Source organism: Argentina silus (assembly GCF_951799395.1).
Source record: "Argentina silus genome assembly, chromosome: 11".
In the NCBI taxonomy this organism is placed as follows: domain Eukaryota; kingdom Metazoa; phylum Chordata; class Actinopteri; order Argentiniformes; family Argentinidae; genus Argentina; species Argentina silus.
Window position 1 is genome coordinate 12,435,936 of NC_139665.1, and position 26,880 is coordinate 12,462,815.

Sequence of the window (26,880 nt, forward strand, 5' to 3'; positions counted from 1 at the left end):
GGATTTGTGTTTCCCGTGTGTCTGTAATGCTGTACATGAATTCCTTCAGCCTCTTCTCACCTTCACTGTATCACAGACAGAACATCTGTCACAGAAACCGTATAAGTATACCAGATGTTCCGGTGAGAAGGCGCTGAAAGAATTCATGTACAGCATTACACAAATCCCTCTGTGACTGCACGTCATTTGAATGGGAAACCCCCCCCCCCCCCCAATTATCCAATGTGATTGGATATGATTCGGTTGAGTCTGAGGAAGCTCCTCCCCTACCGCTTCCCCAACTCTGCGCTGTTGTTTTATATTTTCATGTTAGAGTTGTTTACTGAAGCTAGCTAGTTTGCTAGTTAGCTAGAAGTTAGAAAAAGAGATTGTTATGTATTGGAACATTGGTATTTTGAGCTATTCCGTAGCTGTAGTTATTAACATTAAGCCTTATGGGTAATACAGTCCAGTTTTCAGTGTGACACTGGACTCCCCAATGTAAACACGTCACATCTTTCAGTAAACTTCTCATCCTTTACAAACGCACTTCTCTGCCACAGTCTCCGTTCATAAGTGGATATTTTGTTAGTCTTGCTTGAAGTTTAGATATCAAAACTGTATGAGCTCCCACTTGTTATCTGACCTGCTACGACCTCAGTCAGTAATTACATTTTTGAACATCAAAACAAACTATGTTTGACAGACTCTGGAGCGCATGCACAAGTCTGTCAAGAGAGACTACAGTCTGTTTAACTGGGGGTGCGTCTGTTTAACTCGGGGTGCGTCCAAAAATGTGTCACTTATTGTAGCAAGGGGCAACCACGCCCACTGAGCAATTCACTTCCTGTTCAGCATTCATTAAGCTCTGTTTGAAGGGTCAAAAATGTTGACAGCAAAACTGCTGTGTGTGTGTGTGTGTGTGTGTGTGTGTGTGTGTGTGTGTGTGTGTGTGTGTGTGTGTGTGTGTGTGTGTGTGTGTGTGTGTGTGTGTGTGTGTGTGTGGTGCGCCCTGTGGCGTTAGCCCTGTCACAACTGCTGAATAATAGCGGCTGTGAGTTTGTGCCAATGGCCGCTACAGTCCGTTAACAATGAGAGGCTGCACTCGAAAGAAAGGGAAAAAAACGTCCTACCGTCTCCGTGCCAACAGCCTTTCCCTCCATGACCTGACAGTATATTATATGACCTTTCATGCAGAACACTCTGGGAAAATGTTAGTCATATTTCAACACCGCTGCTGGGGGGCGATTTAACACACCGGGGGGCGATTTAACACACCGTGTCGACAAGCATATGAAATTTTATAAAAAAGGAAAGTGGCCGATTTTTTGTCAGCAATAATAACTGATGATGTCAAACCAATCACAGAGCTTTGTATCCCGCCAGGCTCATAAGGGAGTGGGACACTGTTCACTCAATGATGCCCGGCTCAAACCGGTCAGAACTACAGCTCACCAGTGAACACTCGTCAACAGGAGGAAGGGCTGACACCACACCACCCTTTACTAGACAATACCCAAGAGGCCAGACGCTCCATCGAGAGAAACAGGGGAGGGGAAGGTTGCATAAAGTGGACACAACCCTCTGGGTCCTATTCACCCAAAGGTCTAACCACGAGGGCCGTCCTGTGGCTCAGGCAACCGGAGTAGAAGTACAGCACAGAGAATACACGATAGATGTAAGAGGTATGCTGTCTCTGGCGCTGGATAATACCCTATGTCCTGAAGAAACGCAAATATGCCACGATAACCCTCATAAATATTAATGCAAACCCTGTCAGAGAGAAGGGATAAGAGGCCGTGTGTAAATCACATGAGAGAGAGGGAGAGAGGGAGGGAGAGGGAGGGAGAGAGGGAGGGAGAGAGCGTGAGAGGGAAACGAGGGAGAGAGGTGGGTAAAGTAACAGTAAAATGGAGAGAGTATAGAAGGAGAGAAGCTTCTGTCATCACAAGAGCCACCTCATCCCTGCCCCCCAATACTTCCATCCCTGCCCCCCAATACTTCCATCCCTGCCCCCCAATACTTCCATCCCTGCCCCCCAATACATCCCTCTCCCCCAATACTTACATCCCTGCCCCCCAATACTTACATCCCTGCCCCCCAATACTTACATCCCTGCCCCCCAATTCTGCATATGTGTCTGTCTGTCTGTCTGCATACTTGCCTGTCTGTCTGTCTGTCTAAATACGCGCCTTACCTTTACCATCACAAAACACTAAACCAGCTGCTCCAAAGGCCCAGCGCCAATTAAGCCTCCACCCAATCAAGCAAATAATTTGTGAATTTCATTTTTTTTGGTGATTCCCATGGATGAAAGGCATTCGAAAACAGACTGTAAAACCCTCTGAGAGCGCTCAGAGATGCACTTCAAGAGGGAGTGAGAGATATTTGCTGTTCTTAATCAGGTTTCAGACGCGCCGTGGCTCATACTTAATATCTTAACAATTAAGTACAGCTGTGGACTAGAAAAACTATGTAGATCCGATTTACAATATTGACTCTGGAAGTGGTCAAGTTAAGTCGGTTTTACACTAACAGCTAAATATATCAACTGCAAATAGCTGCCTTCCTTTTTTTAAGTAGAGCAAGCACTATATTTTTTTTTACAGTGGCTGAACTTCCTTCTTGCTGTAAGACTGCTATAGCCAGAAAGTCACTTCTGTCGACTGCTAATGCGTTTTAAGAGTGGATTTACACAGGTATACAGGAGAGAGAGAGAGAGAGAGAGAGAGAGAGAGAGAGAGAGAGAGAGAGAGAGAGAGAGAGAGATGGTTATCTAACAGATAGTTGTATCAAGTCATCCCTATTATGTCAAGAAAAACCTAAAAAGAAGCCATCAGGAGATAAATATTTAGCTTAATACTGGGATACATTTAATATACTGTGTTAAGGGAAAATAATAAGAGAGGGAAGAAGAGTTGTAAACCATATTGACATACCACTTGATATATTGCACAATATATCGCACAAAGTAATATCCGTGGAGCCATTAATGATTAAAGCGCTATTGGTTCAGGACACGGGAGGGAGGGAGGGAGGGAAGCTCTGACTGCAGAAAATTGCTTAGCCGAGGAAACCCCACTCCAGCCTGCACTAGTGGGAGAAACACGGACTCCTCGCTCATCCCATCTAGACAATGCAACCCGCCCAAACCAAACCAAAGAGGGATCATCGGAAACGAAACGGGTTTTTTTTTTTCTTTTCTTTTTTTTAAACTATTTGACCTTGCTTGTAGCCTCCTGTACCTGACGCAAACGAATGAAGCTGATGATTCGTTTTTCTTTGACCTTATCCAGTCAATAATATAGGTTTAGTATAGCACAGGACCACGCAATGTCTATGATGTTCGATGGTCGGCGAGCTATGAACCGCAGGTGAACTCAGTCTCAGCCACAAATGAGAAAATCCCTCTAACGATTCTGGTTGAATAGGCGAGTGGTGAGCCTCGTGAATAATGGATAACACGTAACAGATTCTCACAGATAGCCGCATAAGGGATGCCGTCTCATCATATAGAAAATCTTATATAACATGGCGAATATTTTCTGCTTTTGTTTCATAGCCAGAAAAATACATTTGCGTAATGTCCATAGGAAATACGACTTGATTAATCACGAATTGATTATTGATTATTGTTGAAGAATCTAACTTATAAATGTCTCATGAGCTTAGGTCAACTGTCTTACCCCATCACAACCCAGAATATAAGATTGTGTTACTCAGTTGTTTTAAAACAAGGCAATTGCAAACAAACACTTTATAGCCTCAGGTTAAAACGATCATGTTGATCTCATGGATGGTCCGCCCATAGCCTGTGTATGAGAGGTTACATCTTTCAAACCCCATCCCTCAACTGTTTACCATAAAAGTGGCTTGGAACCAGCTTTGTTGTTGTTTGAATTCCAGATTGCAACTTTAAAATAATTGCACGGAACTTTTGTTAACAAAATTGCTGACACTACAATCCATATAGCCATTTGTAGAGCTTGCGTCTCTCTACAACACGTTTAGTATTTCAATCACTCCACGAAAAATCTGTAGCCTGGTAGTCTGAGAATGTCTTAGTGCATGCTTTCATACGTGTGTGCAGAAGCCTAGTCGCCTTATACAATCAACAAAATACATAAACAGTCATACAAAAGCGATCATCACAACATCTCTAGCCAAAAAGATCAAAACACATATCTATGCATATGTTAATTGGCTATCAATACATGACCGGACCAAAGGCGTTCAGATTAGTTTTATAATATCCTATTACTGTCGTAGGCTGACTATACAAGGCATACTTTACTGTGTTATCAATATACTCATGATCATTACAATAACGGTGATGACAAACATCAGTTCACTTGAATAAGTAGGCTATACTCAACATGACATACAGAACACTTTTATAAAATCTCCCTTACCGTATCCTAGTTTAGAGCGTCGGTCAAAGCAGGTGTGGTCGTAACGCACATTTTGGTGTTGTTAACAAATAAAAACGGTCCCAGTTAATGTCGCTGTTCGACCCGCACGCTCTCCCTCTCGGACTTACACTCACACACACACACGACACTCGTCCGTCTCTCTCTGGGTACCGTTAAAGCGCGAGCGCGCGCGGGTTAACGTGAGGGAGGGGGAGGAAGCGCGCGTGGCCCCGGGGGTACGACGGCACGCCATCGCCACGCACGCACCGGGAGAACGTAAGGCTACTCCGGACTTCACTGAAAACACACAGTCAGTGTTTCGTTTGAAATAGTTTCCTCTACTAAATGACAGACATGATGTGACAAGGGAAAATCAAGTCCACATTGCTCTCAGATTAGTGACGAAAAGTCAAATGATGCATATTCATCAAAGTACTGAATAGGGCGAATTACTAGCTGATTACTCTAGCCTCCCACACACTGATCGCTGACAACGCAGATATTTAGAGTTGGTACTCACTGTCTCACACGCACACGCACATGCACTCACACACTTACTCATGGTGAGTGTTGTTGCTGCCATCTGGGACACTTTATGCTATTGCATTGTTTTGCAATTATTATTGTTTTGTTCCTTTTTGTTATTATTATGACATTGCTGCAAATTCATCTTGATATTGTTTGATTGTTGGGTTGTTGAGGAGTCGCTTACCCTAAAGCATTTCATTACACTGTATCCTGTATATTGTGTAAATTACCATTAAAATAGGATTTGATTTGGTAGATACTAGGCCTATACATTATATATGTGACCCTCTCACCGAAGGCTTGGATAAACTACTATAGGCTACTGCTTGGATAGCAGTAACACACTTAACCGGGAGTCAATGCTGGAAAGCACATTTCTGTAAATTCACTTGTATGATACATGATGCACTTACGAGGGTTAAATAACAGGCTGAATGCATTACTGTAGATAGGTAGAGTACATGTTAAGATATAACTGTTGATAATGTTTGCGCTCTTCAGGGAATGAATGAAGGAAGGAATGACTCAGACGCTTTACTAAATCAAATAAAGATGTCGTACAATAACAACAATTATTTACAAGGTAGGGCCTCCGTCCTTATTCTTACACACATTTACATAGCTTTAGATTCATTGTCACAGCGGTGAGTGTTGGGTGTGTTTTGTAGTGTTGTCATTACGCGACATAAACACGTCTCTGTAGTGTACCTCGTAATGTTTGTGTCTTCCATCATGAGGATGTGATCAATGCCCGAGATGAGAAGCGTTGTTTCCATGAAAGGCTGAAGAGAGAATCTTGCATGTATAAACAATGCTCATCTGATCGTTAAATGCAGAGAGGGGTAGTCTTTTATGTCTATTGCTCGCATCTGCCTGGTTTCATTTCACAGTTGTGTTTCAGCTTTGACTGTACAGAAGGCCTACTTGTTAATGTACATTTGAGAGGGGACAGAGAGTAGCATGAAGTGACGTGTGTAGATCTATGACAGATCAAATGAGTTATGTTCACAGATGACAAAGCTTAACAAGCTTAACAAGCTAACTGATGGTCCCAGTTGTAGGCCACCTGCTGCCCCATATATATACAGCTTTGCACACACTTGGCAAGTTTGTGCCCAAACTTTTGACTGGTACTGTATATATATATATATATATGCACACACTTGGCAAGTTTGTGCCCAAACTTTTGACTGGTACTGTATATATATATATATATATATATATATATATATATGGTACTGTATATATATATATATATATATATATATATATACAGTACCAGTCAAAAGTTTGGGCACAAACTTGCCAAGTGTGTGCAAAGCTGTATATAGGTGGCTACTTTGAAGAATCTAAAATATAAACCATATTCTGGTTTGTTTAACACTTTTTGGTTTACTATATAATTCCATATGTGTTCCTTCATAGTTTTGATGTCTTCAATATTAATAATAGAAAATAATTAAAAATAAAGAAAAAACATTGAATGAGAAGGTGTGTCCAAACTTTTGACTGGTTCTGTATATATATATATATGGGGCAGCAGGTGGCCTACAATTGGGACCATCAGTTAGAGCCTATCGGCGTTGTCATCTGTGAACATAACTCATTGATCATAGATCTACACGTCACTTCATGCTACTCTCTGTATATAGATACACGATGCCAATAGGCTCTAACAGATGGTCCCAATTGTAGGGTTTCTGAGTCTTGATGGTGTGAAGATGCAAAATGACAAATGACAACCACTTGAATCCAATTCAAGATTTATTAATGACCGACCGGGACCAGAAGCATACAAGGCATACATCTTCGACGAAATAGATACGTTTCACACACATTTATATACTCCTGGAGAGAGGGAGTCTTGCCTCTCTCAACCAATTGCAATCATGCATATAGAAATCTTCCTAGTTATATGGGAAACCTTTTAAGTCGTATATCAAAAAGCCCCGCTCTCTACGTCAGGCACTAAACCAGCTGTGGCAGTCACCCAAAGGCCAACTACACTATATACCACTATGCTATAGCATGCTCCATGGTGACTATAGCAGGGTCCAAGAGGACCTGAAGCTCCCAGCCTTACTGCAGTGTGGCCATAAAATAATATATTTGGTACGTAAGGCACACATTGGTACATGTTAAATACAGATTATATTCAAGTTTCCATCACAATTGTATTGGTCTTCAGGGAGCCTCCATCCTCTCTCCTACAGTATGACGTCTAATCATGTACTTATCCCCTCATATTCTTCTCACTCGACTCTAAGCGTCGTACTTTATTAAGTTGCCCCTATATCTGTGTAGTAACATTGTAATTACTGTAGTAACTACATTATATTAACATGTTACATGGTATAGTGTAATACAGTGTGATATAATACATATTAACATATGGAATTGAACGGTTTGTGTTATTACACTGATGGAATTAGTAACAGTTATTACTTGTGTAATAACAAACCGTTTAACTCTATTACTATACAATCACAATGAAATTGCTCATGAGCTTTGTAACAGCATGTTAGTATAAGGTTTTTACGAGTGTAATTACAGAGTTAATACAAATAGACCCAAGGTAGGAGAGGAACTTTTGAGATCTGGCCAATGTCTTCCTGCCACAGCGGTCAGATAGAAAGATCCTTTCATCCTCCAACCCTTTCTCCATGTCAGGAGGGTGACGGAATTAGATGGAGGGGGTGCTTAAGAGAGAGATATCCAATCACAATCAGCAAACTGGCAGTGAGCCCCTTCCTCATCTCCTTTCTCTCGGCTGCAGACTCAGGTTATTAGACTCAAACGTATTATAAATGGTGCTGGCCAGAGCCCTGTCAGCATCTCTGAGGGTTATAAATCACCTCCCGGGCCTGTGTGTGTGCGCGTGTAATTCAGTTACAATTCTAGACAAGGAGCATCAGGCTTCTCCTGTGGAGCCAGAAGGAGCCCTGCACCAGAAGCCCTTCACTCCACGATGAGCCCTGCACCAGAAATCCATCAGCTTCCGTACAGCTTTTCATGTGGAGAACGACAGATAGAAAACCACCAGCAGATGGAAGCAGCTCAGGCTAGAGACACCTCAGAGCGGTCTCGGAGACAGTGTTTGTGACGGAGTCAGAGTGACGCTTTGACTCTAAAGGAGGTGGTGAGATAAGGAAAAACAATCACTGAAATGTCACTATTTACAGTTATCCACAGCTGTGTCGATGCATCACACAGCGCATTGTTGCGGGCTTGTTGGCGACACATTTACATTTACATTTACATTTACATTTACATATACATATACATATACATATACATATACATATACATATACATATACATATACATATACATATACATATACATATACATATACATTTACATTTACATTTACATTTACATTTACATTTACATTTACATTTACATTTACATATACATATACATTTACATTTACATTTACATTTACATTTACATATACATATACATTTACATTTATGGCATTTAGCAGATGCCTTTATCCAAAGTGACTTACAACAAATACATTTGTTTAAGTAAGTGAATCATCTATCCATCAGTCATCATAAGATAAAGTAATCAATGCTCAGACCAGGGGCTACTGGCTACTGGAGAAAGACTTGTACAGGGGGGTAGTGGGGGTGAAGAGGTCTTTAGGAGGGACTGTTAAGATGTAGCCTGAAGAGATGGGTTTTCAATCTACGGCGGATATACCAGACAGTAAGGATGCGGTTAGATGAAGGGTAGGGTAATAAGACAGGAGAAACAGTTGCAAGCGCAAATGCAAATGTTTTTTCAGTAAGCCCATGTGAGATGGGATATGCCATGGTTTCACAATTCTAACTTTTGAGCCATCTGCTGAAAAGAGGAAAGGCTGTCTGAGCTTACTGCACCATTGCTCACTGAAGCATGTGGGAAATTGGAGAAGATAGATTAAACTGAACTAAAACATCGTTGTTATTCTGAACTTTAATCAACACATGCATGAATCTAATACAGAGGACAAGTATTCAGTAAGACATTTTATTCAAAGCATAATGGGAGACAGCATACAAATGCACATACATACGGGAGGCACTTCCTGGACTACAGAACACTTCCTACACTTCAGAAAAGTAAAATGGTGCATATTCATCAAAGTATTGATTAGGGCTAATTATGTGAGGGTTAAATAAAAGCCTGAATATATTACTGTAGATAGTTGCAGTACATGTTAAAATATAACTGTTCATAATGTTTGCTCTCTTCAGGGAATTAAGTAATGGCTCAAAGGCTTTACTAAGTCAAATAAAAAGCTAGTGTGGAATTGTTGATCTTTAATCGACACATGGCTGAATGTGGAGGACAAGTATTCTGTAAGACATTTTATTCAAAGCTTAGTGGGACACAACAAACAAATTCACATACATATGGCAGGCTGCCCGTGGCAGAGAGGATGCACTGTAAGCTGGCACCGGCCTTGTCCTTTAGATTTATTTTAGATGTCCCAGGGGCCTCAGGCCACCTGCTTTATGCTGTTTCTCTCCTACTGTTTAATGTATCCGTTTTTCAGCTTGCAACAGCCTCTAATCTTGTGTTGTCCTCTTTGTGCTTGGGGTTCTGAGCCCCTCAAAACTAGACTCCAGTTCCTGAATTCATCGAGGCTGAGTCTACTCCACCCTATATCCTGGTCCTTATCCCCCTGGAGTCTGGTTCCTCTCAAGGTTTCTTCCTCTGAGGGAGTTTTTCCTTGCCACTGTGCCCTATATTTATCTCCCCTCTGGGGAGTTTTTCCCTTGGCTTACTCTTGGGGGTCTATGATTTTGGGGGGCATTGGGGTGGCGTTAAGGTGGCGTTGAGGTGGCATTGGGGGGGCGTTGGGGTGGCATTGGGGTGGCGTTAAGGTGGCGTTGAGGTGGCATTGGGGGGGCGTTGAGGTGACATTGGGGTGGCATTGAGGTGGCATTGGGGTGGCGTTAAGGTGGCGTTGGGGGGCGTTGAGGTGGTATTGAGGTGGCTTGGGGTGGCGTTGGGGGGCGTTGGGGTGTCATTGGCCTCAAACTTCACAAACACTCTTGGGAGCTGCTGTGTTATTTTGGTCTCCAGTCTTCCTGACTTGTGCTGGTGACCTCAGGGACAGTTGTTGTACCTCACAGAGGAGGTAGAGTTGTTGTACCCCAGGAGGTAGAGTTGTTGTACCCCAGGAGGTAGAGTTGTTGTACCCCAGGAGGTAGAGTTGTTATACCCCAGGAGGTAGAGTTGTTATACCCCAGGAGGTAGAGTTGTTGTACCCCAGGAGGTAGAGTTGTTGTACCCCAGGAGGTAGAGTTGTTATACCCCAGGAGGTAGAGTTGTTGTACCCCACCGGGGAGGTAGAGTTGTCCTAAGTCGGGAAAAAATAAAATTGTCACTGAGGCTTTTAAAGGCTACAATTGACCCTTGACCCTTGATAAGTGCCTATAGCATACTGACCCAGGTTTGGGATGGGGCAGTAAGAGATAGTTCTCAATCAGAGGGAATAATCTTCAATGTGATGACAAAATACTTTTCCCACATCTTCCTTTTTCATCTGCACTGGTCTGAAAACACTGTAGAGTTGAAAGCAATGTGGTGGATGCCTGTCACGTACTTGCTTTTGCTAGTCCAGTCACATTTAATGCGGCAGGCAGATTGAAAACACATCTCTTCAGGCTACATCTTAACAGTCCTTCCTAAGACCACTACCCTCCCTGTACTAACCCTAACCCCAACCCTTGAGACCTCTTCACCCCCACTACCCTCCCTGTACTAACCCTAACCCCAACCCTTGAGACCTCTTCACCCCCACTTCCCCCCTGTACAAGTTCTCTCCTGTTAATAAATAATTACAAAATAATAATAATAAAATAATGGTGTGAGCAGTGATTACTTTGTCTTATGATGACTGTTGGATAGATGATTCACTTACTTAAACAAATGTATTTGTTGTAAGTCGCTTTGGATAAAGGCGCCTGCTAAATGCCATAAATGTAAATGTAAATGCTTGTTGCAGTATCCATTCTATAGAAAGCATTGATGCTAGAAAACCAGTTAGAAGCTTCCTTTCATAGAAAAAAAAAAATGGACTGGCTGGTTGTGGCCTGTTCTCAGCAAAATGTGTACTAAATCAGCACCAATCTGAACACTACTAGACATTAATAGAGAGGCAAAGCAGTCCTTTGAAGTTGAAGTTCATACTAACCCTTGCAGTCGAGTAAAGTTTAGATGATCAGAAGGTAGATATCACCAGTACCTGCAAATTAATCTAAGCTACTATTTCTAAGGGCTCAGAAAAACTAAGATTGGGAAACCATGACAGTTTTTTACCATGATTTGTCCCATCTCATAATGTATTAGGCTTCTCAAAAACAACTTGATCGGGGGCGCTTAGTGCAAGGTTCCTGGTTCGATTCCGACCCTCGACCTATCTTGCATGTCATCCCTCCTCTCTCTCCCATCCTTCCTGTCAATCTCTACTGTCTCTATCCCAATAAAACATATTTAAAAAAAACTACTTGATCATTGTGATCCATGATTTGCAGCATTTTACAGAGATCAATCTAGTGGTGCAGTTGGGAAGCTATTAAACCCTACAATGCAGTCCCTTTGATCAGCACATCACAGCTCACACTTTATTTAAATATGTTTTTAGGTCATTTCTGCTCTATTGGGATAGAGACAGTAGAGCTTGACAGGAAGGATGGGTGAGAGAGAGAGAGGAGGGATGACATGCAAGATATGTTGAGGGTCGGAATCGAACCAGGAACCTTGCGATTACGTGGCATGCGCATTAGTGTGCTACGCCACCAAGCGCCCCGAGGGGTGCAGTCTTTGACAGACAATCAACCACTAAGTCTAGTAGTTTCAGTAACAATAAATGGTGGGGCAAAATTTGTATGAGATTTTCTTCGGGCCCAGAGTTTTTCGTGATTATGTAAAATGACCACGTACAATGCTCGGCCCCAGGGTCATCAATATTCTAAACGCTAAACATACAGCAAGGGACCTTTCCTTTGAAACGTAACATCCAAAGACATAGAAGACAAGAACTGTAAAAGATGTACAGTGGCTTTAGTGAACGAGCTGCAGTTGTTTTCATCGTGTAATGATACCCGGCAGTGTAATCTAGTTGCGGCCATGAGTGCAACCCTCTGGTAAATCTGTCCCCGTAATGCAATACAGAGGACAGCTTGACAGTGCTGTCAGATCTTGGTGCTACCACGGACCTAACCACGGGCGGATGGGCCGAGAGCCACAGCTTGGACCCCCCCCCCCCCCCCCCTCCACCCCAGACCCTCTCAAACCCTAACCACCCCCCCCCCATCCCTGTGTCACACTAATCTAAATTAAATCTGTCTCTACCGCTCGGAGGCAGCTTTGCTCTCTACAAGAAAAACAAATTAGAGTTAAATTAACGCACTGCAGATGTCGACTGGAGGGAGGAGACAGAGCGCAGGCTGCTATAGCTGGGATCTGCTCAGGGCTAAAGGGTGGGTGTGGTGGTGGGTCACTGAAAAACCCTATTAGAAATCGTTCAGAAGAGGGCTGGCTTAGACCCAAGTGGAGTGGTGTGATAGAGCTTTATGCGCCTCTGTGTTTCCGCCTTGAAAGAAAGACCCCTTGCAGTGGAAGACTGTAGATGAAAGAGGGAGATTAGGGGGAGGCAAGAAAGGGGTATTGATTCTTCCTCTACAACAAATCGAAAAATAGCTCCTAGTCCAGGCATTTGTCATCTTCCATCTGGACTACGATAACTCACTTCTGTCCGGGCTCCCCGCCTCTGTCATGAGACCTCTGCAGCTCATCCAGAATGCTGTAAGCGTCTGGTGTTCGATCTTCCCAAATTCCCCCATGTCACCCCCCTCCACCCCACCCTTTACTGGCTCCTAGTAGTATAGTAGCGGCTCGCATCAGACTCAAGACCCTGGTGCCTTGTGGACAAATCACCTCAGGCTAGAATGATCTGAAATTAGTAATGGCTATTAAACAACTCTGAACCATGGATTACAGTTTATCCTGGCCCATGGACTCATTTCAGGGTAAGGAACCATCTGACTATAAGGTGTAAAAAAGTGAACCCATCTCTTTTAGACCCATCTCTTCCTCCTCCGACCTCTCCCCCTCCTAACACTCCCCAACATACCCACTTATGCTGAACCTGAACTTGTTGTTTTCTGCCCTTTCTCTAGCACTGTGACTGCTTGTGCCACTTGTCCTTATAGAAAGTCTTAATTGTGATATAGTTGTGATGATTGTGATATACAGTTGTGATGATTGTAGTATAGTTGTGATTGTGATATAGTTGTGATGATTGTGATATACAGTTGTGATGATTGTAGTATAGTTGTGATTGTGATACAGTTGTAATGATTGTGATATATAGTGGTGATGATTGTGATATATAGTGGTGATGATTGTGATATAGTTGTAATGATTGTGATATAGTTGTGATGGTTGAGATGTATAGTTGTGATTGTGATATAGTTGTGCTGATGGTGATGTATGATTGTGATGATTACTTTGCTCTGGAAAGGAGCGTTGGTTAAATGACAGTGCATGTAAAATAAACTATTATTAGTATTAAACTGCCTTGCAGTCTGGGACTGACATTGTAGAGAGAGAATGAGCTAGGATAAGTTGATGAGGAGAGGAAGAGACCAAAGCTATTCCAGAACACAGAGGAGAGAGAAGAGATAGGAGAAGAAAGGAGAAATAATACTTTCTCATGTCTGTTGTCACAGCGGCTTGTAAGTCTCAAAAATGGAGTTCAGAAAAGGAGAATGAAGAGGGGAGCAGAGAGGAGGGAGAGGTTGGGCCCGTTAATACCAATCAATCATCGTTTGAATGCCAGAGCCTATTTGAGTATTGTTGCTGACCATGTGCATCCCTTCATGGCCACAATTTACCCATCTTCTAATGGCTACTTCCAGCATGATGGAACACCATACACCATGTCACAAAGCAAAAGTCGTCTCAAACTCGTTTCATGAACATGACAATGAGTTCAGTGTTCTTCAGTGGCCTTCCCAGTCACTGGATCTGAATCCAATAGAACACTTTTGGCTTGTGGTAGAACGGGAGATTCACAGCTTGAAAGTGCAACTGAAAAATCTGCAGGAATTGCGTGATGCAATCATGTCATCATGGACCAGAATCTCAAAGGAATGTTTCCAGCATCTTGTGGAATCAATGCCACGAAGAATTGAGGCTGTTTTGAGAGCAAAGGGAGGCCCTACCCAATATTAGTATAGTGTTCCTCATAAAGTGCTCGGTGAGTATATGTTTCGACCCCTGGGTCCACCTGTGACAGGGATGGAGCCCGTCACTCTTTGTTTGTAAAAGACAGACTCTCAGTGACAGTGGCTAGACCGAAGCTGGGGAACAATAGTCTGTAGCCAACAGTTGTTGTCCAATATTTTTTGGCCATTCTCTGGAAATGAGTGCAGTGAGCACTGCAGAATTCACCCATTCTAGCCAGCTGAGCCTGTCAGGTTTTTTTGCAGCAAAATAACCAAACCAGAATCATATACTGGAAACTCCCCATTTCACCCAATCAATTTAGTAAAATGGCATTGAATTGGGAGAAATGGAATAGAAACACAAGCTGTTGATATCCAAGGTAGATTATATTACACAAAGTGGTATTGTTTGTGTCAATGATAGACTAGTGTAGTCATAGTATGCAAAATGTATGACCTTCTTGGGGGTTTAACCATGGGAGATGGGGGTCATTTAATTTAATTTTCAGACTGAAGAATTATTTACCACCTTCTGTGGCCCAAGGGTTAAGCTTCAGCCATTTGTCACAGCCATATTCCTCTGGTATGTGACCTCAGGGGAGATATTGATCACATTGGGGTCACATAGTAGCACCTCTTCCTTCATGAAGATGGATCCATCCATCCATCCATCCACGCACACACGCACGCACGCACGCACGTGATGGTGATTGAGATAAAAAACCCATCCAGGAGGGCACTTAGTGAGTGGCAGGGCAGAGGGCCAGAGGCTGTTGCCCCCCTCCGCTCCCCCTTACTGTGCACTTGCCTGAATGATGGGTTATTCTGCCTGTGTGCCGTCTAACATAATTCAAGACAAGGTAGCGCCCTCTGCTGGTGAAAATGTACAGATCTCATGATTTGATCCCCATTTTCCAGAGACCAGGAGTAGTTTTAGAAGAACTAGAGGCAAACATTTAATCAAACAGTTATTTTGTGTAAAGCTGTTATAGTGTGTAAATCAACATTCTTATACATGAAAACGGTACTGACAAAGCTGTGCATGTGATGTAATGGATGTTTTGTTCATACTACCACAGCGCTTCTTACAAGTCCATATTTTTCTACAGTTAAAGGGGCAATAGAAAGCTAAGTGTTTAGACTCAACGAAAAGTGTGTAGACAGAAAGGTGTTTGGACAGAAAGATGTTTGGACAGAAAGGTGTTTAGACAGAAAGGTGTTTAGACAGAAAGGTGTTTGGACAGAATTGTGTTTGGACAGAAAGGTGTTTGGACAGAATGATGTTTGGACAGAAAGGTGTTTGGACAGAAAGTGTTTAGACAGAAAGGTGTTTGCACGGACTCAACAGATATCATTAAAAAGGTGTTTAGGCGTCCTCGTGAAAACTTAAGAGCTTGCTTCATCACCTGAACAAATCTGATGAACCTGGATCCTGTTTGCTTCCAGAAATGACTTAGAAATCATCAGAAATCAGAAACTCATCAGTTCCTGAGCTTTTGACATGCAGACATGCAGTGATGTATAGTTGTGGTGATTGTGATGCCTAGTTGTTTCACTTTCTTTGCTCCGGAAAGGAGCGTCTGTTAAACGACAGCGCATGTGAAATAAACAAGCAGAACAGGACAAGCCTGTGATCCTCTTCCTTCGCCACGTCACGGTGTCCCCAACGGGGTTGGTTGCACACCTGCCTTGTCAGTACGGTACTGGCATTTGGACGATCACAGAAACGCTCCATTGCTGGCCGCTGACAAACATCCCATCTGGCGGCGCGGAGTGGGCTTGGGACCTGAGGGACGGCGCTCGCTGACAGGTCTCTGCGCCGGGGCGAGAACACACACCTTCATCCAGTCACGGCCGTCACAGCCTTCACTGCACGGCTGAGAGACTCAGCCTGACTGTGTGTGTGTGTGTGTGTGTGTGTGTGTGTGTGTGTGTGTGTGTGTGTGTGTGTGTGTGTGTGTGTGTGTGTGTGTGTGTGTGTGCGCGTGTTCTGTTTCTCGTCACTCTCTGTGTGTCTTATTGGACCGGCTTCCACACGTCTTCATGCAGAGACACAGTGTGGCTCACGCTGAGTGGACACAGGCTTGGAGGAGAAAGATTCAATCGGTTGGAAAATCTTTGAACGCCTCAATCCCCCTTGTCAGCTACGGTTCACTCTAATAGTCTGTAAGACTAATACTTATTTCCTCTTATTCTCCATTCGCCTGGGCCGTGTGTGTGTGTGTCTGTCTGTTTCTGTGTGTGCATGTGCGCCCATGTTTCACTGATATGTCATTAGTCTCTCTTAATCTCTAAAACACACATTCACCCCATTATTCCCGTTCTCTCTTCCCACAGGCTGTACTTCAAAGCAGACTCATGAAGAAGAGAGCCGAGACCTTTCACTGACCTACATATTCTGCAGTTGTTTATTGTCTCCTTTCAGTCTTTTTTCTCCCCATTTATGTATATTGATTTTTTATGGGAGGAAATGTGATCGCACAATACAGAGGTCAGGGGTTGTTTCAACAACCTATAATTGTTTGTATACAAATAGGCTAGCACGTTAATAAAGAGAAAATAGAAAATAAAATAAAGGAATATAGATACATGCATATATACACGCATACAGTGTACATACTGTACAAATACTCCTTCCTCCTCCTCCTCCCATCCCAAACCTTCCCAATTACATAAGCCCCCGTGTCCCTTCCCAAACTCCCCAGATAATCGCAACACACCACACAATTTACCTCACATTACTCCCCCCCCCCCCCCACCCCACCTAATACCCCAAGCTCCCCAGATAATCACAACCCCCCACACAATTTACCTCACATCAACCCCCACCCACCCATCACCCAAACTCCTCAGATAACGTCCGGCCCGCCTCAAAGCCCTAGAAGCCTGCCTCAAAACCCCAGAGGCCCAGAGGCCCACCTCAAAGCCCCAGAGGCCCAGAGGTCCGCCTCAAAGCCCCAGAGGCCCAGAGGCCCAGAGGCCCACCTCAAAGCCCCAGAGGCCCAGAGGTCCGCCTCAAAGCCCCAGAGGCCCGCCTCCAAGCCCCAGAGGCCCGCCTCATAGGCCCAGACAGGCTCTTAGCTCGCTGAGGGTGAGGCCGCGGTCTCTGTCGCGGTCGCAGTACTGGGCAAACTTCTTGGCGCAGCGGCGAGGCTTCAGCCTCCTGCGCAGGTAGAGGCGGAACGGCCGGGCCTCCCGCTCGCTTAGCACCCCGCTGGCGTCCACATCCAGCTGGCTGAAGTGCCACCGCAACGCCCCCTCCGCCCTGCCCGGCCCTGACACGTCCCCCTCAACGGCCCCCGGGGTGGGGGGCGAAGGGGACAGGGGAGGGGGGGGTGACGTGCCGTCTGACAGGGGAATGTCTGTCACCCTTAAAGAAAAAAGAAAAAAAAAAAAGATTTCAGATCAAATATTCAGAGCCAGGGTTGATATAGGATTTGATTATTGTTTTCCAAAACTCGAGGTGTTTGATTTAGCTTGCCAAGACAGCTTTAGGGACTACTGCATTGGTTCCATTGCTCCCCATCCACTTCCATCAGAGAGACAGAGAAAGAGAGAGAGAGAGACTGAGAAAGAGAGAGGCAGAGAAAGAGAGAGAGAGGCAGAGAAAGAGAGAGAGAGAGAGACAGAAAAAGAGAGAGAGAGACAGAGAGAGGATACTGTATTGATTCCTATGCAAATCAGAGACCAATTAATTCCAAAATGACATGAAATATTAGTCTTGTATTAAGATGGACTTATTGAGTGATTTGTTAATGACATTTTTGCATTTTCGCTAATTTTAAGAGCATCACAGCAAAGGGTCTGAATACTATTAATAAATCTACTGAAATTCACTTTGTCATTCTGGGGTATTGTGTGTGGATTGATGGCAAATTATTTTTCATTTAATCCATTTTAAACTGAGTCTATAACACAACAAAATGTGGGAAAAGTGAAGGGGTCTGAATACTTTCCGAAGGCACTGTGTTTATGAGTGTCGTGAAGTGGAGTTTATAGATGTATATATGTGGTCCTCTGTGGCTCAGTTGGTAGAGCATGATGTTAACAGGGTTGTGGGTTTGATTCCCACTGGGACCATATATACTGAAATGTATACACTCACTGCAATGTAAGTTGCTTTGGATAAAAGCGTCAGCTAAATGGCATATATTATATTTATGGGTATTTATACATATAAAAACATTGTGAAGGAGTGTACAGCAGCAATAACCTGTGAGGACTGAGTTCCCCAGCCTGCTCCTCCTCCTGCTGCTGTAGGCCTCTCATCAGACTCTGCAGGAATTCCTTCTGACGTGCCCCAGAGCACCCTGGGAAATGGAGTCCAGTGAGAGGGCAGAGGTGAAGGTGTAATTCTGACAGTAATGTACAATACAGGACTTTTGCAAACCATTCCTCCCTGCACATCATCCTGTGAAAACGTAGTTCACCACACTGGGCTCCATCCAGGCAGGCTGTTTGGACAGCTCCCACTGACAAGCTGACTGACATCTGAGTCCCACTAACCTGACAGAGGCCTGTCTCTGTAGCTCCTGTCTGGAAGGCTTCTCTGGTGCTCCTCGCCGCTGCAGTCTGGCAGGTGGTTCCTGGGGACAGTCAGGGGAATGATCTATGCCTTCAACTCTCACTCAGGAACTCCTCTCCACCCACTTAATCCCTATAACCATCTATCACACTGCATTTATAGAGCCCAGGTTTCTCCTGGGCCATTTGTTATCCTCTATTGCTGATGACAGGAAGAGATGCATTGTGGGTTTTGCCACAGCTGCCACTAGTCAGGGGAGTGTGTACAATATCAAGGAAATGAATCAGGAGATGAAGGTGGAGAGTGAGTTGAATCATCTTTTAGGGCCAATGGGGCGTTGAGGGGAAGTCTATAAAGAGAAGCATTTCAGGGAAAGAAAATTGTTGAGAGTGAGAGAGAGAGAGAGAGAGAGCATACCATAATGTATGAGTGAAATGGAGTTTATATATAGATATTTATGAGTGTGTAAAAACATTGTGAAGGAGTGTACAGGACCTGTATCCCCGAGTATGTCTCAGTGAGACTGAGACGGAGACGGAACGGTGAGACGAAGGGGTCTGGAGGTGTTACCTGGTGGAGGTGCCAGGTAGGGGTCGTCCTGTGTCCACCCTGACACACCAGCAGTACCCGGTGGCGATGTGACACTGGACAGGGCTGTAGCGCCCATCTGCACTGCATTCTGGGACGAAACGCTCCTCCTGCCACACGGGCCGTACCTCAGCCAGGAGCGCAGCTCTCTCCTTCTCACACGTCTGAGGACTGTCTGCAAAAACACACACACGCACGTACGTGCATACGCAGGTACACACAGACATGCACACACACAGACAGGCAGGCACACACAGACAGGCACGCAGGCGCACACACAGACACACACACAGACACACACACAGACACACACACACACACACACACACACACACACAGGCTCGCAAGCACACACAAACACACACACACACACACAGACAGACAGACACACACACACACACACACACACATCATTATGAACACACACACACACACACACACACACACACACACACACACACTTTAAAGGATGGTTCACTATTGAATATGTGACTGTGTGAATACCTCTAGAAACACAGAAACACCACAAGTTTACCTGTGAGGTGTTTTACAGAACGGTTTCCTTTGGGGTCAGAGTTCAACAGGATGGTGACCCAGAACGGAGGAGCGGTCATTTCTACAGAGTGATCAAAGTATAGCAACATTTAATGTGAGAACAGAAAATGGAAGAGCAGCATCGTCGGTCTTCTCTGCATACACAATATGAGCTGAGAAATGTTCATCTATCGTTTGGGGTTTTTTGGGGGGGGTTTTTAAATATGTTTTTAGGGCATTTCTGCTTTATTGGGATGGAGACAGTAAAGGTCGACAGGAAGGATGGGGGAGAGAGGAGGGATGACATGCAAGATACAGTACCAGTCAAACGTTTGGACACACCTTGCCAAGAGTGTGCAAAGCTGTCATCAAAGCAAAAGGTGGCTACTTTGAAGAATCTAAAATATAAAACATATTCTGGTTTGTTTAACACTTTTTTGTTTACTACATAATTCCATGTGTTCCTTCATCGTTTTGATGTCTTTAATATTAATCTACAATGTAGAAAATAATACAAAATAAAGAAAAACCATTGAATGAGAAGGTGTGTCCAAACTTTCAACTGGTACTGTATGTCGAGGGTCGGAATCGAACCAGGAACCGTGCGATTACGTGGCATGCGCATTAGTGTGCTACGCCACCAAGCGCCCCCACGTTCATCCGCCGTTGTGGTTCTCTCACCTGCTGCAGGGGGGGACAGGGGTCTTCCAGGCTCAGGGGTGGGCTGGGACACACCACCCTCCCCTGTGACCAGAGACAAGAACATGGGACATGGATCAAGGACCAGGGTCTGTGTGGCGCAGTTTGAGTGAGTGTATTGATATAAGTTTCCTTATTTGAGTTCATGCAGGGAGAGTTGAAGTTGAACGATGAAAGTTGACCCAAGGGAGCAGCCAGGAAAATAACTGTCAAACCTCCAACATTCCAATGTCATATTTGTGTGAATTGTGATGTGAGTGTGCGCTGCGTTGCGATGTGGATTATCGGTGTGTGTGTGTGTGTGTGTGTGTGTGTGTGTGTGTGTGTGTGTGTGTGTGTGTGTGAGAAATGGCTCAGATATGCGAGCCAGCTGGCATATGTTTTTTATTTTGGGGGAGTAGATAGGTAGAGCAGATGGCGTGCTCACTCATACTGTATCTTAACTTGATGCTAGATGCTAACTCCCCGGCTACCCCCCAGGGAGCTCTGGGACGTCGTGGCTCACCTGTGCAGTTGGGTCTCAGGTGCAGGACGGACGTCCCGCTGACAGGCTTCCCGTCCGGGGTGGAGCACCAGCAGTACCCTGTCTGATTGTGGCACTGCACCTGAGGGGACGGACAGACGGCAGGGTGAGGTGAAAGGTGAAAGGTGACAAGTGGAGAGAGAAGATTCAACCTTCTCACATCCAGGGATGTAGGAAGTATATTTCACGTGTTTGATCAGATCTGTTTAAGTGCAGGGCAGTTTTCACATGTTCCAATGCAATTATTCATTCTGCATGCTTTGGACAATGCACAACCATTGCATATCGGGAACCAATCAAAGTTCATGACACAAAACCTGTCCCCCCCCTCTGCTTTGATCTAAAGTACATCGGCACTGACGGACAGGTACAGTACCTGCAAGAAGCTTCCATCTTCACCACATTCTGGAACAAAGATGGCCGCCGTATGGCTGCGGACGCTGGCGTCCAGGGCCTGACTACGAGCCAGCTGGCATTTGGACTTGGTGGGATCTGGAAGAAGAGGAGCAACAGCCAGGGTATATATATGACGGACTCTCTGAAGTGGCCAATAACGAAGACATATCAAATAGGACCAGTCATTTTTCCTGACCATGTCAATCTGACCAGGAGAAAATGGTGGCCCTATTCTTACAGCCTACGGGTGGATACCTGCTCCTGTTGTGTGTTTAGCTTCATAGAGTGTGAGTACAGTGTGTAAAGTAGCCCTGTGTGTCCACACCGTGGGGTCTCCACCGAATTGGGTAAATTCGCTTTTAGTTGTGGTGCACCTCACTGCTGGAACGTTTCAGCTGGTTGCTCTGGTGCCACTAGACCAGTTTAGATAGAAGTTTTGATTGAGGACCTCTTTGTTGACAAATGTGTTTGTTTTTCTTGATTGGGTTTTATGATGTTGTAATTGTGTGTGTGTATTATGTATTATTGTAAACTGTGTGTATGCAGGGCTCCCTTGTAAAAGGTCAATGGTCCCTGTTAGAGTAAAGGTTAAATTATAAATAAAAATAAATAAATAAAATTAAAAAAGTACCTGCGCAGTGTTCCCGCGGTGCGATCCGAAGCTGAGTGTTGATGCACTGGGCTCGCTGGAAAGCACACAGGGACTTGTGGAGCCGCCCGTTGCTGCCACACACGGCTCTCTGGCGCCCCCGGTGGCAGTCCAGCACACAGCCCTGAGGCCACATGTTCTCTGCCATAAGAAACGGCTGGGATACAAGCAGTAAAATAACACAATTACACCCTCCAACCGCCCTGCTGACAAGGCACCATGTCTGGAAACAACCCCTAGCCCCTCTGTAATGGACACTCATCTAGATCCGAAAGGATTTCGATTAGTGTAACGGTTAGATGGTGATACCTTTGCTACCCTTGCTTGCAAGCTTACCCTTGATTAAGCTGAGTGAAATTGTTCTTTGTCTTGTTAATTTCTGTTCTGTCCCTTCTGCTCTAAGCAAATATGTAGGGGCTCTGGGTTGTTTCTGGATAGGCCAACTTTCGGGTCTTACTAGGGAGACGGATTGAAACAGAGAGTAATAACTCCCTGAGACGGATTTGAACACTTAAATAACACACATTGTTACATTGAAAGTGTATCGGTGTGCCTGGACTTGGCAGAGTAGCAGAGGTCGTCAGACAGGGGAGGAAATAGGCTGTCGTTGTGGGAACCCTGGCTAGCTGTCAATGCTCGGCTGGTTACTCTGGCAGAGAAACAGTGTTTCAGTGTCACGGTAGGAAAAAGCAAAGAGCGTATCGAAAAGAGGGGAGGCACTGCAGTCAACACATGGCCAAAGTATGTGAATCGGGGGAAATGAGTGTGTGTGTGTGTGTGTGTGTGTGTATCTTGGCCTTCACCTGTTCCAGTACCTGAGAGAGCAGGTTTTGCTAACTGCTCTGCAAATATACATTGCTAATTGAGGGGACCAGACTCACACACTCCTGCCGGCTGGGTTCTCTGTCTGTCCTGCCACCCATTGTCACGCCTTGAGAAAACCTAAAGTTCAGCCTGCGTGCAGATGGATGAACCGTATGAAACCTTCAGATCTGTCTCCTGAAAATGGTTCAGGTAGGCTAGGCATACGGGATGACAGATCTTGGCCCATACAATACGTATAACGTACGAAACAATGTGTCTGATTGTACTTGCTAACGCAAACATTGAGTGTGGCATAATTTATTGCCGACACTCATGGAGAACATGGTCCTGTTTGGTCTGAGGTTGTTGCCGTACGGTCTGACCTCAGACTCAACTCCTCTCTGACTCCCCCATTAGTAAACATAGCACGGTGCATTTTAACACCAAGTGTTCAGAGAGAAGGGAGGGAGAGAGACCAGAGCAGAGACAAGTAAGTGAGAGAGAGAGCAGAGAAGAGAGAACGCGCATCCCAAAACCACTGGGACATCCATTAAAACGACAACACAAATATGTATTTCCGGGTCTAGAGGAGACAAGACATCTTTTTTTGCGGTATCGGGACACAGCCAGGGACAAAGAGGGACCCATACATGCAGCCTGTAGCCCATAGGCTTGCGCTAAATTGCTACCACATGCCCAGTGCCAGACACCTCCCTTCAAGTCAGGTATCACACACTCACCCCTTTCATATAGTTGATCCTCTATCCCCCTCAACCCGAAGCACCACCACCACCTCAGGCACTCCTAGCCAGCCTCCAGGGACTGTCTTCAATACCTCTTTGTCTACCTCTTTCCCTCAGTGACACGTGCAGGCAATTTTTGCCATAGTGTGTGTTACACTGTTGACATACATTTCTTGTTGAAACCCACCACCACCACTACCACCACTGAAAGGATCCCCTGTGCTGGTAGGTTAGTTAGTTAGGGCGTTAATTATTTTAGTTGACTGCATAGGGAATAGAATATGATAACTAAATATAAATTGGTCGGTTTTAGAGATCGTGGAGTGTGAGATGGGACAAAGTGGTTGCATTGTGGCTGGAAGACAACAAGGTCTGACCCTGCAGGGTTTGAACCCGGGTCTTTTGAGCGCCGCCAACTACGAGCAAGGTTGAGTAGACTTCTCTGTCCAAGTGCGGCGCTACAATATGTCCAGCTGCACAATTAGCGGGAGTGTGAGCGGAACAAGGGGGCAGTGTCCCAGCAGGCGACCCAGTGTTAGATTGACTGGTTTTATAACTACATATGAAAATATAAATACATGTCGAGACGGTTCGCCTTAGGGTGATGAAATATGATGTTTTGGCTGAGACTGTACAAGACATGCTTAAAACCTTTATGTTTGAACAAACCCCCTCCCCTGTCATGTTTGTAGAAAGAGCGCTGAATTGGTTGGTTGTGAAACGAGGTTCTCATGGAAGGTCTCATTGGAGCTGGATGGTTTAGCAGACTGACAGGCTGTGTGTGTGTGTGTGTGTGTGTGTGTGTGTGTGGATCAGTCATGGTCACACGCCTGTAGCACACAAACAAACACAGACACGATGACATGCCTAACAGGTGTACTTTCACAAGCACTCCATCTCACCAACTCCAAACCATCAACAAGGACACACTAAAACTAACAAACACCTACTGTATGCAAACACACACATCTGTTTCAAACTGGTTTATTTTTTTAATATTTGTTTTGCAGCGATTTTCAGTATGCGCTGTGGTCACACTTGGTTGGCCACTGTTTGTGTGCAGTGGTTTCTCTCTGGGGGATAGTGGACTTATAGACTCTCAGATTCCACTCAACAGCTTTAGGTAGGACAGATCTCAAGACAGATCTTGGATATTACACTTGCCTTTATTAGGGTTAGTGCACTCCAAAATCAAAGTTTGTCTGACATTGTCATACCTCTATGTGATATAATGTAGAGATGAATCCAAATACATTTTTTTTCAGTTTTATCCAGCTCCAATATGAATGAAACAGATGTCAGGTTGTGTTCCGTGCCCGTCCTTTCCATTAAAGCTAGACGGGCCCATAATTGGCCCAAAATTCAGCTTTAGTTTGATTATTAATTTGATTATTGATTACTTTGTCTCCTCGCCATGTGTAGCATGTTATTCTGAACTATGATCTGAGCATATCCACGCAAAACTTCAAGGTGTAACCTGTCAAATGGCATCCTGCTTTTGCATCTGATCATCATATTTTTTATGTTATAAGTGGTTTAGTTTGGGTCTGGTTTTTAGGCAGAAATTTGTCAAATACGTCATTCAGCAGAAAAGGTTAATATGTGGTTTAGTTATAGAGCTGGAGCAACACAACCGAACGGTATGGGACATTGATTAATTTGGATATTACTCTCTGTGATGTAAAAACACGTGGACAATCCTTTTACACAATCCTTAAGAGGTAAAACACGCTCAGCCTACCTTCACTAGGAGTTAAATCTCAGCAGTATATGCTTTAGTATAGACATCAATTCAATAGGAACACTGTTATTAATTAAATACTGTAGATCTACTAAACTATTTGTATATGAATGTTAATTTATAAGCTTGCTCCAAACAACCTATACGACCTAAGAGCCGAGACTAAAAGGACCCACTGATACTAGTCACTACCCACAAGTAACCAGGACATTTCAAAAGTACCCGCATAAAACTATACCGATGTCTGAAATCGGTCCTTACCTGTGATCTCTTAGTTTGGACAGACTCCGAGACCAAGAAGATCAGCAGCAGGCGACAGGTGAACGTAAGCACGAGCATAGTTCCCACGACCACCGGCCAGGCGCGTGGCTCCGGTAGTGAAGACGCGCGCCCCTCGGTGTGTGTTCTAATGCGCGATGCGCACAGCGCGAGCAAAGCCAGCCTTGGTTAGAGTCTTTAAAAAGTGGTTTTATATCCTTTGACTTTTCAACAGGTCATCTTTGTTAGGGGTAAATAATTCTCGCTGGTTAAAAAATAGATGGTCCCAAAGAGACGCACAAGGGCGCAAACCTGATACCGACAAACAAGTTGAGTCAGACTGCTTTTACGCATCCATTTCTACAATCTTAGAATCCCACTCCGTTTTGAAGTTGGTCATATGCTCCTTCCATCGATTCTTCTATCGTGCGGCTCGATTCCGCCCCTTTAACTTGACCCCCCCCCCCCTCACACGCGCACGCGCACACACACACACACACAGTACCATTAACAAATCTGACATTAAAACACATTGAAGAGGTGAAAACCACAAGCAGCCACACACACAAATGACAGTCAAGACAGGTAATTTGTATTTTATAAGGAAACTTTATGTGTGCTTGTGAAATTCACTTATCATTTAGAGACAGAAGGCCGTTTTTTTGCAGTTTCCAGTACAGCAGATAAGGTTTGATATTAAAGAGTACAAAAAAGAAAAAAAAATCACAATTCCAAAGTTCAATTCTTTCCAACCTTGCAGGAAAAAAGTACAAGCTTTTGGTCCAAGACTTTTCTTTTGTTTCTCAGGTCCCTCAGACTCGCTCCCCCCCTCCCCATCAGCTTCTCAACCCGTCCCCTTTACAAATATCATAGAAATCAATTTGTCTTGCACTTAATTTATGTAAATGCATTGAATTTGTTCTTCCAAATCAATTCATCAGCTCATTTCCTGCCATAAATTCTCTCAGAACTTGGTGATATTGGATATATATGATTGCATAGATTTGTAGACAGTAATTTCCGTTGTATTTAAGACATAATGGAATGTTTATTAAGACTCTGCACCCACCCCCCACCCTCCCCCCCTTACCCCCATTATGCTGGGTCCCTGCCCTGTCCTGCAGAGAGAAACAGACGAGGAGATGGAGGGATGAGAGAGAGAGAGAGAGACACACAGGGCTATAGCCACTAACAGGCACATTTTAGTACTGCCATCATTTTCAACATCGTCAGGGACCTCTCCAAAGCAGAGTTTCTATGGCAACAATTCA

General features: G+C 44.4%; 2 protein-coding genes across 2 annotated transcripts in view; one reads left to right on the plus strand and one right to left on the minus strand.

Annotated features, from left to right (window-relative positions):
• fosb (FBJ murine osteosarcoma viral oncogene homolog B) overlaps positions 1–26,880 on the plus strand; it is a 136,767-nt gene that overhangs the window by 80,792 nt on the left and 29,095 nt on the right. The gene's annotated exons all lie outside the window — the stretch shown is intronic.
• On the minus strand, positions 17,207–25,690 carry LOC310812186 (SPARC-related modular calcium-binding protein 1-like; the record flags this gene model as incomplete). The annotated part of the gene is made up of 10 exons (XM_083680604.1): positions 17,207–17,519; positions 18,363–18,459; positions 18,656–18,735; positions 19,245–19,437; positions 19,798–19,878; positions 20,478–20,540; positions 21,001–21,100; positions 21,395–21,510; positions 22,046–22,220; positions 25,613–25,690. The coding sequence occupies 10 exons, from the start codon at positions 25,688–25,690 to the stop codon at positions 17,207–17,209; spliced, it is 1,296 nt and encodes a 431-aa protein (XP_083536730.1).